The sequence below is a fragment of the Larus michahellis genome, chromosome 1 (assembly GCF_964199755.1).
Source record: "Larus michahellis chromosome 1, bLarMic1.1, whole genome shotgun sequence".
NCBI lineage: Eukaryota > Metazoa > Chordata > Aves > Charadriiformes > Laridae > Larus > Larus michahellis.
The window spans coordinates 16142281-16161769 of record NC_133896.1 but is presented as its reverse complement, the minus strand read 5'-3'; the positions used below and the strand labels follow the sequence as shown (position 1 = coordinate 16161769).

The window sequence follows — 19489 nt, the reverse complement described above, 5'->3', positions numbered from 1 at the left end:
ATGGGTGACTGCTTGTTTAACTACACAAGTGATGAAGAAAATGAAGGTGCTGGTGAAGCAGTGTTAAAGCACTTCTTCAGGAAGTGGGAACGAAGGCCAGGGTCATTGTAAGCCTGAAGGGCTTTGCCCTGCATGTCATTTGGGAGGGAGTGACCTGCCCCTGAGCACCAGGCAGGGCTGGGGTGATAGCACACTGCTGTGGCTGCCAGAAGGCTTGGCACTAAGGCATGTCACTAGATGATCTTCTACAAGCTCATCATTTACTTCTGCAGTCAAGGCAACTCATTTGTGCTTAGAGGTTGGACCTACTTAATAAGGGTGATCTAGACCGACCCAACGGATCTGATAATTCATGGGTCAAAGGGAAGAATAACTGTACTTTGTCAATTATGTCCGTTGTGGACAGTGTATTTGGGAAGGTCTGGGTTCAGCTCATTTTTTGAATTTAGATGTCAGTGACTTGCTGAAAATCACATCTTAAGCTGCTGACTCTGAACTCTAGTCAATGGATTGTTTTTTTCTCCCTGTGACTTAAGCCACTGAAAGAACTGCTGTTTCACAGACTGTTCATTAACTGCGCTGTGATTAGTTCTTGCTCAAGAATTCACATGGTTGAAACTGATTTTAAAAATAAGCTGGCCCGTACTCTCATGATTTAAACCTGCAAAGGGGGAAGGGACAGCAAACAGCATCTCTCAGTATTGCTTCCTTTCTGCTGCTGCTCTGGCTGCAATGGAGAGGTGATTTAGTTAGGCTTTTTTTTTCCCCATTTTTTTTTATCTCCCTTTTTCTGCTACTTAAAGTTATTTTTTAAAATAGAAATAGAGAAGGCAGAAGCAGCGATTGCTGCAGGGAAGTACTATGGAAACCTGTCACGGTAACAGTTTTAAATGAAAGTGAATCTTCAGCTGTTTAAAAAGTCAAAGTATTTGTCAGATTTTAGTGTCTCCTCTAGAGGCAGAGTAGGAGAGGAAGGAAGTGTATCTCTCTACATAGAGAGAGAGATGTTGAGGGGAAAATAATTATTCTTGCTTTTTACTGGGGCAAAATGCATTCCTGGGCTCAGCCTTGCAATTAAATATCCTGCAATGTTGTTCTTATCTCGGACCTAAAATTGCCCAATTATTTAATTGTTATAATAGTGCACTAGCAATATTGTCTTTTATGGTTGATTAGACACGTTTGCTATAAGATCTAACTTGTAAGTGTTTCCGACTGTTTTTCTTTTTAAAGAAAACATGGGCAGATGCTTCCCTTATTGGACGGAATTCTTCACAAAGCTGAAAAGAAGTTACTGGTGGTGCATACAGCAATAATTAAATAAATATACCTTTAGCATACATTTCAATAGTGGATGACTGTCCATATTTTCCAGATGGAAAATGGAAAGCATGATGTGAATGTGTATTAGATCCAAAGTCACTTGATATTTGTTCTCTGTGCCCTTGATAAAGAAAACACCATCAAATGCATTTTGTTGTTATTAGTAAAGCACGCAGAAGATAAAAAAATTACATGAATGTGGTACTGCTAGTAATGTTAGCATTGATAGATTCACTTTGGTCCCGTTACATTACCGGTGCCTTTTAATACTTGCTGTTGTGTCAGCACTATGCTGATCTATAATACTGTAAATACGTGTGTATATATATATATGAACGTGAATGTTTTTGAATTAAAATAAATGTTTGGAATGCCAGTGATTAGTCACTAAAATACAGTGTCCAATGGCACTACCTAGGGATATTCTGAAAATGTGCAGTGAATTCAAATACCAAAAATACCTGCGGTCACTAAAATTCCTGGGCGTGTTTTGTAATGTTCGTTGGTCATATTCATTGCTACTAGAAGTATTGGAAAGCAATATCTAGTAAATAGAGAATACTTAAAGGAGATTTTTTTTTTATTTAAAAAATACTGCTTTTCTTAAAGGATTATTAAGAAAAAAAGAATAACAAGACTTGGCGGAGAAGTTGTTCTAAACTAATAGATTAATCTTTTATACTGTGTAAACGTAGAAAAATAGAGGTTCTCTTTTAAAATTAGCAGAGGTTTTATTTTCACGTTTTGACTTTATTTTCTACTGCTGAGTTATAAAGCCTTGAAAATAATAGGTATGGTGGTGGTCTCTTGTCCTGTGAGGTCCTGATCTTTCAGATTTTGATGGGTCTGTGTGCATTCAATAAAATACGTATACTGAATTAGAAACAGATTATGGGATTGTGCGACTTTGTCTGCTTTCAGCTGTGATACAGAAACTTTATATCACTTTGCCATTGTGCACTTGCCCTGTATAGAGGTATTTTAGGAAGCTTAATGCAATTGATGTCCAACTGTGACACAGTATTTTTGTAAAAGTAAAATTCTTCACTGATCCTAGCTTGTGTAAATGGTTAATCAAAGTGGATTGACAGATTATGTGTCGTGTCTGGGTTTTTTCTTTCTTTTTTTTTTTTTTTTCATGTAGGTGTCTGTGACTCATAAATGCAGAATTAGACCAAAAATCTGTGACTGGATAATGGAGTATTTGCAAGTACTTTACTGCACTTTTAAGTGCAGCACAACAAATAGCCTGCACTTTCCGGTGTTTATTTGTAAGGATTTATTATTCTGTGGCCCTGCTAATCCCATCATTTCTGTTCCTGTTTTTATGATAGTGCAAGAAAGTAGTTTATAAATAGTTTCTATAAATGGGTATTCCTGAAAATATGTCTGATCTGAACAATATTTTTACATAACTGTCTTTTATGGTAAAGTAATAGGTGAAAATTGAGAAGTCATTAATGTTTTATATCCCTTCACTCTGCTATGAATCATCACTTAGCTGTTTGCCAAAATCTTTGTATTCTGTTTAGTGACAATTTTATATGAGAATCAGCTGGATAATTTTTAAATTCACTCCTGGCCCTTTTCTTTGAAGATTCATCTTGGTTGATTTGGCCAGTTGCCAGCAAAACGTTAAAACTAAGTCTTCCATTGTAGATAACATTTTAAATACACATTAACTTAGAGCTCGATAGTGCTTTTAGAAGAATACAGATAGGTTTACTGGTCAAAAAATTGTAGATATTAAATAAACTCTAAGGAATTAGCAGCTATGCATTATGTGCGTTAGGGAAAAAAAAGAACACCTTAGAAAGCTATCAGAAACCACCTTGTGTGTTAGGTCTTCCCACTGAGTTATTTTGAAATATGAAGCACTTAGTTTGGTTTCATAACAATTAGTAAATGTCATTTGTGATCACTAAAAAATTATTCCTCATAGAATATCCATCATGAAAACACAGGAATGTTTAATAACATTGAGTTCAGCTTTCTTTGCAGACAGAAATGATTTTAAATTAGAGGCTGCCGCATAGTCTGCCCCTGTGTTCTGGTTGTCCATCTGTTTAGGTGGTTTCTCTGGACTGGAAACATGTCAACCATAATGTCTTGGACAGCTCTGACCGCATTGCAAAACTGAAACTGCACTAAGGCTAGATAGTACCTATAAGGGCAAGAAGGTATCTGATTCTAATGCTTTTAAGATAATTAATGCAAATATGATAATTGATTCATCCATTTATATGCAGAGAGGCATGGGCCACTGCTATGAACAGTTCAACTGTGAAAGGCTTTGTAAATAAAATATGCTGTAGAGGAAGAATGGAGGAGACTGAGGACAGTATGTGTCAATACAGAAACTGGAAACTAAGTTTAGGAGTTGAAGGTAGCTCCAAAGAGAAAGATATGAATGGAAGGAGCTGTTACGAGAACAAGGCTACAGAAGGGCTGGAGGATGGAATGGGAGATGGATGAGGTGGAGCTGTGAAATAAGGAAGTGGTGTTTGCCTTGCTACAGATCAAGAAAGGCAGGCTAAGATTAGATCTCTTTGAAAATAGTTGAGGTACGATTGGAATGAGAACCATAGAGGTTTTTCTTTATCATAAATTGTAGTGCTTTAATTACATGGGTCTAGTCTTTATAGAACAAGCTTAATCAAAACTGAAATAAGGTAGTCTTCTTCCAAAGTCCTTGTCAATTCAAGTGTTTTATAACAAATTGATTAAAATGATACCTGATTTGGTTTAAATACTCCAAGGGAAACAGAATGTATGAAATTCTGCTGGGATTCCAGGGATGGAACTGAGCAGAGCCTGACCCTGGCTTTGTCTGAGTCTCTGTATAATCCATCCCAGTCTTTTTAATCGATACTTTTGTGTATCTGTCTCTCTTCAAAACTAAGGCTAAACTGAGGTTCTTTCTCTCCAGATAAGATAGTATGTTATTGTTAAATGCCTCTCCCAGACTGTAATTCTATTTGTGGTTTGTACTGTTGACTGTTGATTGTTAACAGGTTCTGAAATAATGCAATTAGGTGATCCAAGAAAAACATATAAAGCATTAATAAGCAACATCTGCATAGAGCAGGGTGAAAAATGTGATCGACTAGCTATGATACTCATCTAAATAAGATAATAAATTCATTTTGCCTTTTTCTCAGATTTAAAATCTGCTCTTTGTCTTAAGCTCTGAAAAATGGGTGTTTCATCGTGTTCTTGATCTGCTACTCAATGCCACGTTCTGCATTATCATATGTTTGGAGGTGTTCTTATGGTAACAAGATTTAAAGCTTCGGGTTAGCTTGAAATGGCGTGCAGAATTGAACAGTATGTTGCATTAGTAAGGAGAAATGCTGCATCAAAATGCTCCAGTTTCTAGGTAATGAATAATGTTCTCTGTGTGGAACAAGTTATGCACTTTACTTATTCTTCTCCTCTTTTATCTCCCTTCTTTCCTACTGCCTGTATCGCCCCCAAAAGGTTCCTACTTGTGTGAAGGTTTCAAAATGCATTACTGGCAGATAACTGAAGTGAGGGGTGGGGACTGACTTTTTCCAGGAGCAGAACTGGATCTTGAATGCATGTGCTAGCTGCAGGCAAAACTAGGAGCAGTATTTCTTCTTCTTTAGATGACTTCACATTTTTTTCTTCATAGTAATTTTTCTGTATAATATGGCTTTGCCCGTTTATTTTTAAAGAGACTACCCATTTATTTTTAAAAAGACTACAGAAATGTAGAATGTATGTCTTTAAATGTAGCATCTGTAACAGAAGGAGGTCAGTCTTGTCATGCTTCTCCCAGTGGACAAATTTACAGGAGGGCTTGGAAGACTGGTATGACTATCAGGTAACATTGCTGACACTGAAGAAGTGTTGGTAAGTGTGTATACAGACGCTTGCTCTTGTTCAAGCTGGCCCCAGTGAAACTCAATGAAAATGACTGCAAGAGTCTGTCGTTACGTTTTCCTGGAACTTGTAAGGAGAACTAGGAAGGGAAGATGGACCAGGAGCAAGATGTCTTCTGGCTCATTTGAACTAGCTTGTCTCTGCCTTGCAAGGCCCTGAGCAGCCTGGTCTCATAGACCCTCCTTTGAGCAGGAAGCTGGATTAGGTGATCTCCATCGGTCCCTGACAACCTCAGCTGTTCTGTGATTCTTCATCAGTTTATCCGCAGACCTGGAGTTTCCTGTAGGTGGGTGACACAGGGAATTTGAACTTTGTATTAAGAAGAAAAGAAATGTTTTTAAATGGGATCCAACAGCAAATCTGGCATTGATGGAGGTCTGTCTGTAGTTGAATATGAAAATAATAATTGAAAAGAATTTGAAATAAAGTAACTTTTTAAAGTTAATTCATTGTAAATATTTGAGGGCGCTTTAGAGCTGCTGGCAATATGTGCACGGATTCCAGAAATGAGATATTGTCACTTGCATAGGTAATTGTTACCTTGTCGCAGAGACTAACAAGAGAACAAGAAAATCCAAATGGCTTTTGGTAGATATTTAAATCATTCAGAGCTTATAATTTAAAGGATATTTTGTCTGAAACTGGATTTTTTTTGTAAACAGAGTAGCTAATACCTATTCTTAAGACCAAGTTAAAAGTAAAACCTGACATTTCTGTTTTATAATGGCTTTGTTCAAGCAGTTAACAGAGTGAGCATGTATATAATGATATTGTGAGGTGGGAGAAAACATCTGGTCGGAAGCTGCTGTCCAAAGACCAGAATTAGTAATGAGATTTTGTGTCCTTATACTTCTGTGCTTTAATAATGGGACTTGAGTCAGCAGGTGCAAGTCAAGGTTGCACAAGGACAAGAGAGGTGCTACAGCCTTGCCCTCTGCTCTCTGACCTTCATCGGAAAGTGATAGCTGTGTCTCTATCAAAGAAAAGCCACATCTTCAGATTAACTAGCTAACTGATTTGTTATTGATGAGGGCTTTAGCGATTGGTCATATAAGAGGTGAGAGAAGCATTTTAAGAAGCTTGATTTGGCTCAGATGCACCCATTTCCTTGTTGCCTGCTAGTTTCCATCATTTTGTATAATTTATAATCTTTCCACACTCAAACACAGCGTTGTAGGATGAAATTTGTAATTGTTAAGGGCTACTTGATCTAGCTGATCTGTCCTCAGAGGTGCCAGACACTTTCTTTGAAATTGCTGTCACGTTGATAGCCTAAGGCATGGTAAACTTTGGAATATTGCTTGATGTTTCATGAGATAATTCTTTACAACAGTTCCTGATGCCTTTCTGTTCCATTAGCTCTTAGCCATCTGTTGCTTTGATTACACTATTACAGGGAATAAGTGTTTTGGCAGGCTATTTAGCTGTGTTGAAAAATCTTGTTTCTTTGCTTTCTAGTATTTTATTGCTGCTGTTTCTTTTTTTTTTTCCCTCTTAACCTTTATAGTGCAATGCTTCTTGTTATTTACTTCTTGTTATTCTAAGAAACAAAAGTCTGTCCTAATTTGAGGATGTGATGAGGTTTATGGCTGTGCTTTATGGCTGTTTTCCTTTCCTGTGAAAGTCCTTCTACTAAAAGAAGTTGTGTATTCCAAACATGGGCTGACAGAAGGTAGATATTCTAACCTAACCATATTCAAATGATTAGCTTTGGGATTCTTGACTTTTACAGCTTAAAATGTGCGTTTGTAGAGTCTGGCCAACATTATGTCAGTATTACCTTCTATAGAAAATTATAACCTCTTAACCTCTTGCTCCTCTCAACACTGCAAAGGTTAAAAACAGGAAGAACTGGAAGATCATTAGAAAGAAGTCTGTATTCTCTGGCTTTACATTTGACCTTTTCATGTATTGCTCAGATTTTAAAGATGAACAGAGTAAAAAACAGATGGGGTGATAATGAACATAGAGACATGCTTCCCTAAGTAGGTTCATTTTTAGGAGTTGTGATATACCAATTAATTTTTTTAAGGCATGGACTTTTGGAAATGAAATAAAACACTGTTTTTAGACTGCAGCTGAATTTCATTGGCATTTAATTTCTACTTTTAGTTTTTTTGTTAATTTTTCTTGCAATTAAAATAGCCGAGTGATACTGCAAAGCAAGAATTCCAACAATTTTTAGTAAATTATTATTTCATCTCAGTAGGTCATTTTGCCTTGGCTCTGACTGAGGTGGCTGAGTTTCTTTCACTGCTTACTTGCTTGAGCTCTTGAAACTGAATTGCAACTTTTCCTGCAGTAACTTCTCACTTTTTTCGCTTTTGGTGTCTGTAAGAGATGGCTAAGAACTACTTGGAATTGGTAGCTGCAAGTGCTTACAAAAACCCTTCCTCAGTCACTTGGTCTTCAAGTAGTAGTACTTGTCATTAGGGATAGTAACGTTATTTATGGGAAAATTATTTGCAGGAGGCAGTGTGTTGTAATGGTAGCAAGAGGGGAGAAAGAGTAAGGACTGTAAACGCAGATCTGACTGGGGATTATCAGCCTCACAAAGGAGTCTTTTTTTGGATTATTTAACTGACCTTGTAAAGCTGTACTGTGTTTGAAATTGCAACTGCTATCTCGTACAAACAAAATGAGCTGTGTGAAGTAAGCGTAGAGAAGTAACTGAAATAGTTCCCAATAAGGTAAATCTACTATCAAATGAAATTATTTAACACTAAGTGCCAGTCAAAGATATTCAGAAGTATCGTTCTGGAAACTGTTTTTGCATTTACTCTGGAAGGGCTGCAATAACCTTTTGTATTCCCTGTTAGAGAATATTTGTTAGTTTACAAGTTGGTTATTTCAGTGTGTGTCCTGTTCTAGGGTTATTGTATATTAATGCTGATTATTTCTTGATGGCTAGGGAATGTTGTGGTTTTGTTCGAAATATTATTCATGGTGTTTCTTGCTTGCCACATTGTCAGAGAACTCTGTTGAAGTGATACCTGGACTCCTTAGTAATTATGGATTTTCCTTCAGCTAAGCAGCATATAGAATTCTTTTCGTACTGTGTTATGCTTTTAGTGCTTGTGTATGGAACATGGTAAACGTTTTATCACATAGGAGGTAAGGATATGGCAGCACACTGAAATCACAGCTGTTAAGTAATACGTATATGTACATATATATAGTGAAAACTTTCTATTGTGTTCCTGCCACAGCCTTTCCTGAACAGGGTCATCTGTTCTCTGCAGAATAATGAAGACTTTCCATCAGAGTCACTGTTGGGATTTTAGTAAGCAAACCAGAAATATTCTTGTGTACATTAGTAGCTATGGAACATCATTTTAAAGTGAGGGACTAGTCCAAGTTTGACTTCTCCATACGTGGTGCTTCCAAACTGTCACGCTAAAGAACATTTCCTCAGAGAGCTGTTCTGATTATGTCGTGCAGGCCCTTGTGAGATTTAACTACATGACAGTTAGCCATTAGTTAGATTTCTAACGCTACTTCTTTATGAAAGTAGTTGTAATTGTCACAGGTAGTACTGACCATAAATACTTCGGGCAATTAACACATCTTCATTTGAGAAGGAAGTTGATAGTCCACACAGGTGACAATCCTGCAGCATAGGGTCATATGGACAGATTAACACTGGATAAAGAAATTATGACATGGAGTTCCCTAAGACAGCACTGGTTGGAGGAGAAAGGTCCACATGGTGAATCCCATAACCTGAGAAGGTAGAGTCTGAGTTTGGAAGCTGTTTCTGTAGCACTTGAGCCAATTAGTTTTGCCTGTCATCCAGGTTTCTTATTTTTGGTTCAGCCTTATGCTAGCAATCTTCGTGTCCCCAAATTAGCTCAGTGTCATCACCACAATCCCTTGTGAGAAGCCGGTTTGCTCGTCCAAGCTGCATTTCTAATGATGAAAAAGTATATCACTCTTTATTTAGCCATGCTTTCAGAAGATTGTTCTGATAACATGAGTGGGAATCATAAAATAAAAGGCTACAATGTTGGACGTTATAAAATAGTTGTTGTGTTGGCTGTTGACAGAAAAAAAAATAGTTTTTTTTTAATCTCCTAATCCTAGGAGATATTTTCAAATTAGAAATGTGATACATATTTATTTAAGTCCCTAGTGACATTTCTATCTAGTCCTCACAGAATTATTATCTCTGTGGGAAAGGAAGTGACCAAATGGGGTTCTGCTCTGCAGAATGGCTATAAATGTCATGCTGGACTGGACAGCATCTTCTGGGTTATTGAGTCCAGTGGTCTACTCTTGAAAGAAACCATGTGATATAATTGTGAAAAAAAAAAAATAAAAATTCATACTTAATGCTGCACGTCACTTATTTTTCTTCTTGTCTATAATGGTCTACAGAATCAAATATGATGGGATAAACTGTATTGAAAATGATGTTAGTAAAATGAACAGTTGTCAATGATAGAGAAAATGAGCAAATGCGTTTGGTACGAATATCTCTTCATAGTTGCCGCTGAAGGAGTATCTTTATGTTTTGCTAAAACATAAATGGAAACATCCATGCCTTTTTTCAAGTGGTGGCTAATATCACCCTTCTGACCAAGCTATTTAATGTATTGTCTGATGGATGCTTAGAAACCTTGGTGTTTTTAAAATCTGTGAGAGTTGCTTTCATGGTGGAACTTGCTTTTGAGCAGGTTGATTTTTATTTTTTTTTTTCATATGTTGAACTGATGATTCACTGAATCTTCCTAAGCTCTTAAATGTGTGGAATTTAGTTTCCATATATCTGTAACATATTACACTGTGACATGCCAGATGGAGGAGTGCTTCGAATGGAGAAGGGTATTATTGGTGGACCTAACTCTGTCTTTCCTTAGCTCCCTGCTTCATGATAATGTTTGCAATCTGAAGTTAATCTTCGAGTAGGTAGTGTTGTAGCCCTACTATTTGTGGGGTCATTGTTTTATTTCACTTGTGTATGGTTGTGTTTATGCACATTAGATTATACTGTACTGCTGACATGTTACTAAATGCTGTACTATTTTTCTTTGCCCCCTACTCTAGTGATTGCCATAACTTAAACTTTATGGCATATATACCAATATTTTTAGGATGCTAATTTATTGTGTAAAAGAGTATTTTCTTGTGAGACACTACCTTGTGAGAAGCAGAATGGTGTCTTGCTGTAGGTCTAACTGCCCATATATTTTTACATATTAAAACCAGCCTGCTTTGTGTTTGGTAAAAACTACTACTTCTGAGCCTTCATTTACAAAATAAGATACTTAAAACAAAAATGAACATAGGATCTTATGGACAGGGATTCTAAGGAGAACACTTGCAAATTGCTCAGTGTAGTTGCCGGCAGTAGCAGACAACTTGATTATACCATACTGCTAATAAACTCATTAAATTCCATCTCAAAAATAGTTATATTATTTTCCCTATTGTTCCTGTTGGATAGCTGTTCTGAATATTATTCTCTGATGTGATTACATTTTCCATTGTGAATCACTTCTGTAGTCATGGGGTTTTTTTACTTTGAATGCATGTTTTCTGTTTGATAAAAATTCTGGCAGTCTTTTGAATCTCAGAAACGTTTAGCTTTAAGCTTTCTCAAATAGAAGGAAAGTATTAGGGGCAAATTCTTATAAATAAAGCCTGTTGGTAGTGCCAAATTCTGCAATACTGATTCTCAAATATTTGTCCAGTGTGTCTTAATGATAAACAGTCAAATTTTAAGATGTGTGTGCAAGCCAGAAAGTACAATCGTTTGTTTTCTTCCTGCTTTCCAACATTTTCTTTCCACATAATAATTTTTGTCCTAAGGGATGCTTCATTTTTTTTTAATATATTGTCTAAACCTAGAAACTAGCTGTGCATAAAAAATGCAATTCTCTTAGGATTAGTAATAAACCAACAGTGGACTTTATATAGCCTGTCTGGGGCATATAAAAGACAAACTGTTTTGGAAGAGACAAAAATACTATTTATGAAACAGACAAAAAAGGTATTTTTTTGTACAGTGTCAGAGTTTTAATATATCTGTAATTCCTGTTATACAAGATGAATACATGAGCTAGAAGCCTTCTGTCAGTGGCCATGTCCACATTTTAAAGCAAATAAGAAATAGGCCACTTGCATAATATATGTTTTATTCTGATCTGAACTTTGGTACTAGATTTGGAAGATACTTTGAGTGAATAGCAGGTTTCCATAATGATGTGTTTTGGTTATTCCCAGCTATTACCAACTTCAGAAAGAATTGTTTTGACAACTTTTGGCTAAAACCAGTTCTTTTGAAACGTAGTTCAGGCTCTGTTGGAGCACATTTTTGTGTCTTTCTTGACCAGTAGCTGCAGAGTTAGTTTGCTAAACTATGATGTGAGAGCTCTGAGATTCGTCTTTTACCTGAAATTATTTGTGCCTATACTGCCTGTTTGTCAGGAAAGTATCTGACCACCGGTTATTCAGGCCTGGATAGTGCCCAGCTCACCCTTTGATGCTGTTCTATTTTTTTTGTTGGTTATATATGACATTTACTACAGTCTGACCGAAACCTGGTTGTGTGCTCTTACTACAGTAGTAAGGTATTGATTTTATATTACTGACTTGCTGCCTGATTTTATAACTGTGTAAGTATTCTATAAGAATTGGACCAATTTCAACAGGAAAGACTGGTAAATGAGGTCAGTCTTTTCTATCTTTGCTTTGCTTCCTTTCAGTTTCATTCTTTCTTCCTTCCAGCTTCTTTTCATTCTATTCCCCATCCTCTTCCCGTTTGTATTTTCTTTCTCTTGTTCATTCTGTCCCCAAATTCCCTCCTTGCATTATACTACCTTTCATTTTCTGACATCCCATTAATCTTCCAGTCTTTATGGCTTACTTTCCCACCTCCACAAGCACACCCACAGGATGCTTAGAAATTTTACAGCATACCCAGTTGTCAAAAAACTAAACCTACAAGTCCCAGACCCATAATACTATGCTGGGAATGCTCATTAACTCCCACACTGTTTGGAAAAAGAAACTGGTACAGTTAGTATAAGGTCTGCAAACCATAATACATGCCTAATATTACTTTGCTTTCCACTAAACCTGGAAACTCCTCATTGGAGTTGGGGCAGGAGATGGGATCTGTCTTTATTGCTTCAGCTATGGTTCTGATCTTTGCAGAAACCCTAGAAAAAGTGACATGAATGTGTAGTTATAGTGCTGTGATCTCTGAAACATTAGGTTTGAGGAGAATGAACTCTTCATCAATGGATCAGAAAACCTGGTGCAGTAGGTGGATGTACCAGCAAGCAGATCCTCAACACAGCAGCCACATCGTAGCTTTATTGCTGTGGTATCAGTGCAAGTTCTCCACACTTTAAAGACAGATGATCATACCCTTTTTCTTGGACTCAGGAGCATCTGGCTGAAAAAAAGCGGTGACCTGGGGAGTATGAAGCAGAATTGCATTGGTCTTGCAGCAGACCTTTTCAGTGTTAGTGGCCACTAGCCACTCCCCGCCAGCAGGGAGTTCAATGGTGTAAGGGCTCACTGCCAGCGGAGGGTCGAAGTGGGGTTTCTAGTGGGACGTGCCTGTGGTCTCAGATGCTTCTGTCCAGTCGGGGTGCTGGGATTTCTGCCAGACCATGTTCTTTACTGCTGGCAGAAGTCACTAAAAAAAAAACGACAAAAGACTGCATCTCTAATGTGTGTATGATCAACTGATCGCCCCCTCCACTAATTGCCTGTGAATGCTAAATAAAAAAGCAGTATTCAGTGTATGGATGACAGTGCTTAGTTTCCAAAGGCAATAATTTGAGGCTTTTCTTTTGCTAAATAGCACCCATGCCAGTGTTTAGTGTTGCTCAGTGGAATTATCATCAGATTTAATCTTAATCAAAGGTCTCTTATAAAACGGACCTGAACAGTTTTTGGATAGTTTCCACTCTCCTGTATTTTGGAAAAGCTCTATAGACAATAGAGACACTTGAGCTTTTTTTTTTTCCCCAGGCTTTGGAAACGATCACTGTGTTGCTTTGCACTCTTAATTCTGCTGTGAGGAAGATGAAGTTACTGTCAGCATTAGAAATAGAAATGTAGAAGTACAAGCTTAAATTCTGCAGTAGTCAGCAGTAGGGGCTTGACCTGCTTGCCTCTGCTTGTCCTTGGTTAGTATTTTGGTTTTAAGCCTGTATCACATTTAATTAACTTTGGCACATAACTGACAGTACTGTAACAGATACCATGTGTTATAACAATTTTACTAGCTACACTATAGCTGAATATAGCTGTACTGTAACTAACCTTGGAATTACTGGATCAATCACTGGTAACCCACCCCAGGTTAGATGTTGCTAACAGTGTTTCCAGTTCCTTTTTTTCTGTTCTTCTTACTCAGAGGATAGCACCAAAGGAAGCTAAGCAAAGCATTACTAAGCAATCAAAGGAAATCAGTCCTCTCCTTTACGCTCTGTTCTCTGTTATGCGGTAAGGATGCCAGTTATTTAATGTTAAATGAAATGAATTAGCAGATTGAACTTAAAAATGAACTTGCCCAGTAAAATGATGCCTCATCATGGATAAAAAAACCCGTATAGTACAGTTGAAGTTAATCGTTATTTTTGAAAATCTTCTTTATCTAGAATCCTACTCAAGTGGGAACTGCTCTTCAGGTTTTCCATAACCTTGGGACTTTGAAGGATACCATTGCTAATGTGGTGGACGGATACTGCACAGTCCTGGAAGAGAACATAAAAAATGCTTTGGATATCAAAGTATTGACCCAACCATCTCAAACTGTTACAAGAGGTATGATACTTGTTTTACAGAGAATGATAACTGATTTTTTTTGACGGAAGTACAGTATGTTGTCAAATGGAAGAAACTCTCACATCCAAGGCTGTTGTAGGGATATTTCCCTACTTGCTTTAACCAGTGGAGTACGGGAGTAGGCATATCTCATAAATCATCTAATAGAAAGCCAAAACTGGTCTGTCTGTTGTTATTGGGCTCAGGAGTTTTCCTTTATTCCCACCTCCCCCCCACCTTTTCCCCAACTTGCCCAGAAAATTGTACTCATGAGTTTAAACTTTGCAGCATTTTCTTAGCAGTTTGTTGTGGAAAGATGAATCCAAATTCTGCTTTCTTTGTGTTGGTGGGAGGATCACGGGTAGAAATTATTTACAAGCAATGTATTACTGTCTCTGCCAATTTCACTTTGCTATTACATCCTGCAACAGCGCTCATTGGCATTGCCTTGGTGATTCTGTGGAGATCTGAATTGGTAAAGCAGGTAACAGTGACAAACATTGAAGTATCCCCACTGAACTTCAGAGTTTAGTTGACTTCTCAGTTGAGACAACTGAGACTATTCAGAAAACTCTGTTTTGAAACTATTTTAGGCTGCTTTGATTTTTTAAAAAAAATCTTACATCAGATTGCAGAGGGGTCTATATTTGTAACATTTTAATTTTCCCGTGTGAAAACTGAAATGTGCTGCTATGTGTTTTTAAAAAACATTTAGGTGGCCCTGGTAGAGCTGCTATGCCAACACCTGGGAACACAGCAGCTTTTCGAGCGGCCCTCTGGACAAACATGGAGAAACTCATGGATCAGATCTGTGCTGCTTGCGGACAGGTACTCGGCAGCTAATTCCTGTTTGTCTAGTCATGCATTTTTGCATATAATATATTAGATGTCGCTTTTCCTCTCAATGAATCCTTTCTTACAGGTGCAGCATTTGCAAAAAGTATTGACAAAGAAAAGAGATCCTGTCTCACATGTCTGCTTCATAGAGGAAATAGTTAAGGTAAAGTTTTAATTTAGTTGAATATGTTTTAGTAATTCTGTTAAGAAAAATGCGATGAGGGAATGCTTTTGTTTACAATTTCACAGTTCTATAAAAATTTTGTAATTAAATTAATGGGAAAGAGTTGAAAGTCAAACCAACATTGGAAACTATATTTATGGTCTGTGGGTTATATCTGTAGGGTATAAACATGTTCCTTTTATAACAGTTTCTTTTTTCTTTAAAGGGAGCTGATAAGGCACCACTGTCAGTTTTTATTACTGATCATTAATGTCATTCCATAAAATACCATGTGATTTGAGTAATTAATTAAGTCTGTTAGTTTGCATAGGAGAATGTGTCTTCATCTAATGCTTTCAGCCATCTGTTTCTCCACTTCTTGACATTTTCTTCCTTGAAAAATAATCATGGCTGTTCTTTTGAATACCTATTCTTTTCCATTCAATTGCATTGTTTTCTATTCAGATTTGGAATAATTTGATTAATGGTCTCCTTCAGTGTTCGGAACAGAATTATTGAACCTATCTCGTCTACCTTAGTAGATGAGAAGAAACAAAAACAAAAGACTTGTTTATGCAGACATCTCCTTTTCCAAGTATATGGCTGGATTTTTAATTTACATGAATTTAATTTTTGAAATATGTTGGGGAAACTCTTCATATGCAAATTTGGTCTTCTCAACAGTGAAAGCAAATAATGAAGGTTAAATACAGCATTTAAGTTTATCTGTCTGTTAAGCCCATCTCCAAAAGATGTTGCACACAACTTCACTTTTCTATGAGGCACTTCAAGCTTCTCTTTCTCTGTTGTAAAAAAAAAAAAAACAACAACAAAACAACAAAAAAACCCCCAAACATGAAACACCGCAAAAAGTTTATAAACTTTTAGCATATTTTCTTCATTAAAAAGTTTGATCTGACAAAAAATATCTGATACTGCCTGGGTGGAGCCCTTCAGTAGATCATCATGTTTAAGGAGAAACATAGAAACCTAGAGGCAGAAGGAGGAACTCTGGAAGGCTCAGGAAGACTTTGAATGGAAAGGGATTTTAGATCAATGAGCTTTCAGTGTTCATGAATGACTTCTACCCTGAGCCTGTGCTTCTCACTTTCAGTCTTCCCTTTTGTAGAACAGCACTTGAAAAGGGGATAGGAGTTTTCCCAGTTGTTGAGGGTAATAGAAGAAAGGCAACGGAAATCTTTTATAATCCTGGAGAATAAATGAAACTCAATAAAAGCTAGATGCAGAGTAAGGAAAAACTCACTGGAAAATAAAACAAAAGGCTTTGGGGTTGTAATATGCTAAGCATGTTCCCTGATCTCTCTAATTACCCTTCCTTCCCTTTGACTTCATACTGCAGTATTGCTTCTAAGTGACAAAACTATATTTCCCAAATAAAATCTATCTATTTGTTTCTCCACAGCTACCAGTCTTCCAATTAGTTTGCTTTTCAACCGGTGTTTTGGCGTTGTATAACACCAAGCTGGACAGTTGTCATTCGCGGTGGGGGAGCTAAGGAGTAGTGGTACATCCTTGTCTGATGCTACCAGAACTCTCTCAGCATGACATGGTACCACTGGCAGCACTGTTACTTTACTTTCTTCTTACCTGAGATGGTTCAGTGTGGCACAAGTGTTCTTCTTGGCCCTTCTCACAGTTATACCATTTGTTCTAGCGTCCTTTGAAAAAGATGTGGCTCCAGCCTGCAGATGGGTGAAGTCATACCAAACAGTAAAGCTGTTGTTTAGGCAAAACCAGACAAGTAGTACATGCTGCTGAAATTCAAAGAGTGTATGTACAGATGGCTGTATGGGAGAGTATGAATTGTTGTGTACATTGAAAATAGATATAAGGAAGAAATTGGTATTTTGCCATTTACTAATGAAGATTCCATCTTGTATTATCTAAACTGAAACAATATGTTTCCCTCAGCAAGTGTTCTGGAGAGGAAGAAAAGTTGGATTTTCTTTATTGTATTCAATTTCATTAATAAATGGAGCAAATGAACAAACAAACTAAAGGTACTAACGTTATACCCATTCGCTAGGGCAGCATGCCCACGCCAGAAGATAGGAAAAACGAATCATACACTCTACAGTCTGTGCACTAATTACTGTTACTGATGTCAACATTATTATTACAGTCATCTTCTGCAGCAGCTGCAGTACCACTTTGCCTGTCCATCTGCTTCCTTGTTTTGATTACTGCAGTGCAAGTATCATCCTAGGAAGCATAAGAGAGGAGGAGACCCAGGCTTTTTAAAGCACAAGTCCTTTAATAGCAAGGAAGCTACTTGCCTTTTCTTTTTTTTTTTTGTTTATCATTCTCTTTTTTCCATTGGGGATTTTTGTGTCTTTCTCTTCACAGATAGCACAGCCTGCATTTTTTCTCATTTTATATTAGGATCTCAAACATGTGCTTTCCGGCCTTCTAATTACCTGTTACCATAATAATATTTAGTAGTGTTGTGTCATGTTGTATCCAAAAATGTAGTTTTAAAAACAGTAACTAATTAATTAAAGGATTCACAAAAACACTCTTTAAAAAAAAAAAAAAAGGAAACAAACCAAAAATCTGGCAGATGGAGAAACTGAGGCACAGAACTAGTAAAATCTATAAATACTGGAGTTTAGCAGTAGGGCAATGACAACACCTGCATCTTTTCTACACTATGGTTTCTGTTACAGAATTCACTTCCGAATTTTTCCACCAATTTGCAGTCCTAGATTTTGATATTTTTCCTTTGCCACCATTTATTCAGAATAAATGAATGCAATTTTGAAAAGAAATCATGCACTCAATACATTGTAAAAACTGTTACATTTCCTACTAGTAATGAACTATAGATTCATTATTAATCTGTAAATATTAAAATTACAGATTTAATTTCCAAAAAAGATCTACAAAATATTTAAAGGAGAAATACATTTCTTATAAAACTGAATGGACATTTTTGAGGTTTTCTCTAAGAAAAAAGGCCTTTAATGACTAGATTGATGACAACTTCCTCCTCCAAATGGTAGAGGAACCAACAAGAAACAGTGCTATGCTGGACCTTGTTCTCACCAACAGGGAAGGGCTGGTGACCAACGTGAGGCTCAGGGATAACCTTGGCTGCAGTGACCATGAAGCGATAGAATTTAAGATCCTCAGGGCAACTAGGAGGATATATTCCAAGCTTACGACCCTGGACTTTAGGCATGCAGACTTTGGTCGTTTCAGGGATCTGCTGGCCAAAGTGCCGCGGGACAAAGCTCTAGAGGGAAGGGGGACCCAGGACAGCTGGTCAGTATTCAAGGGTCACCTTCTCCGTGTCCAGGAGCAAATTATACCGACAAAGAGGAAGGCAGGAAAGAATGCTAGGGGACCTGCCTGGATGAACAGGGAGCTCCTGGACACACTGTCAACAAAAAGAAACTTTATAAGGAGGGGAAGAAAAGACAGCTGGAATGGGGGGCATATAAGGAAGCTGTCCGAACTGCAGGAGACCTGGTGAGAAAAGCTAAAGCTCAGTTAGAATTAAATCTAGCCAAGGAGATCAAGGGAAACAGCAAAAATTTCTATAGGTACATTAATGGTAAGAAGAATTCTAGGGAGGATGTGGGCCCCCTCAGAAGGGAAATGGGGAAGCTGGTGACAAGTGACATGGAGAAGGCCGAGGTTCTCAACGACTTCTTTTCCTTAGTCTTCACTGGCAAGGGCTCCACCCACACTCCCCGAGTCACAGAAGACAATGGCAGGGGTTGGACAGAACTACCCATTGTAAGTGAAGATCAGGTTTGTGACCATCTGATGAACCTGAAAGTGAACAAGTCCATGGGACCCGATGGGATACATCCACGGGTACTGAAGGAACTGGCGGATGAGGTTGCTAAACCGCTCTCTATTATATTCCAAAAGTCATGGCAGTCTGGTGAAGTCCCCACTGACTGGAAAAGGGGAAACATAATCCCCATTTTCAAAAAGGGAAAGAAGGAGGAACCAGGGAACTATAGGCCAGTCAGTCTCACCTCTGTGCCTGGTAAGATTATGGAGCAGATCCTCCTGGAGGCACTGCTGAGGCAGAAGAATAATGAAGAGGTGATTGGGTATAATCAACACTGCTTCACCAAGGGCAAATCGTGCCTGACAAACCTGGTGGCCTTCTATGAGAAGGTCACAACATCAATAGACAAGGGGAGAGCAACTGTCGTCATTTACCTGGACCTGAGCAAAGCCTTTGACACTGTCCCGCATGACATCCTGGTCTCCAAGCTGATAAAATATGGGATTGATGGATTGACAATTCAGTGGATAAAGAACTGGCTTGACGGACACACCCAAAGAGTGGCTGTCAATGGGTCCATGTCCAGGTGGAGGCCAGTGACAAGTGGAGTCCCTCAAGGATCAGTACTGGGACCGGTCTTGTTTAATATCTTCATCAGCGACATGCACAGTGGCATAGAGCACACGCTCAGCAAGTTTGCTGACAACACC

At 37.8% G+C, this 19489-nt stretch overlaps 1 protein-coding gene across 1 annotated transcript in view; it reads left to right on the top strand.

The window, feature by feature from the left end:
* The window catches only part of COG5 (component of oligomeric golgi complex 5), a 192520-nt gene that overhangs the window by 108944 nt on the left and 64087 nt on the right, over nt 1-19489 (top strand). Inside the window, exons 8-10 of the mRNA XM_074579552.1 lie at nt 13848-14013; nt 14729-14841; nt 14936-15013. Coding sequence (XP_074435653.1) covers nt 13848-14013; nt 14729-14841; nt 14936-15013 — 357 coding nt within the window. The remainder of the gene's footprint in view (nt 1-13847; nt 14014-14728; nt 14842-14935; nt 15014-19489) is intronic.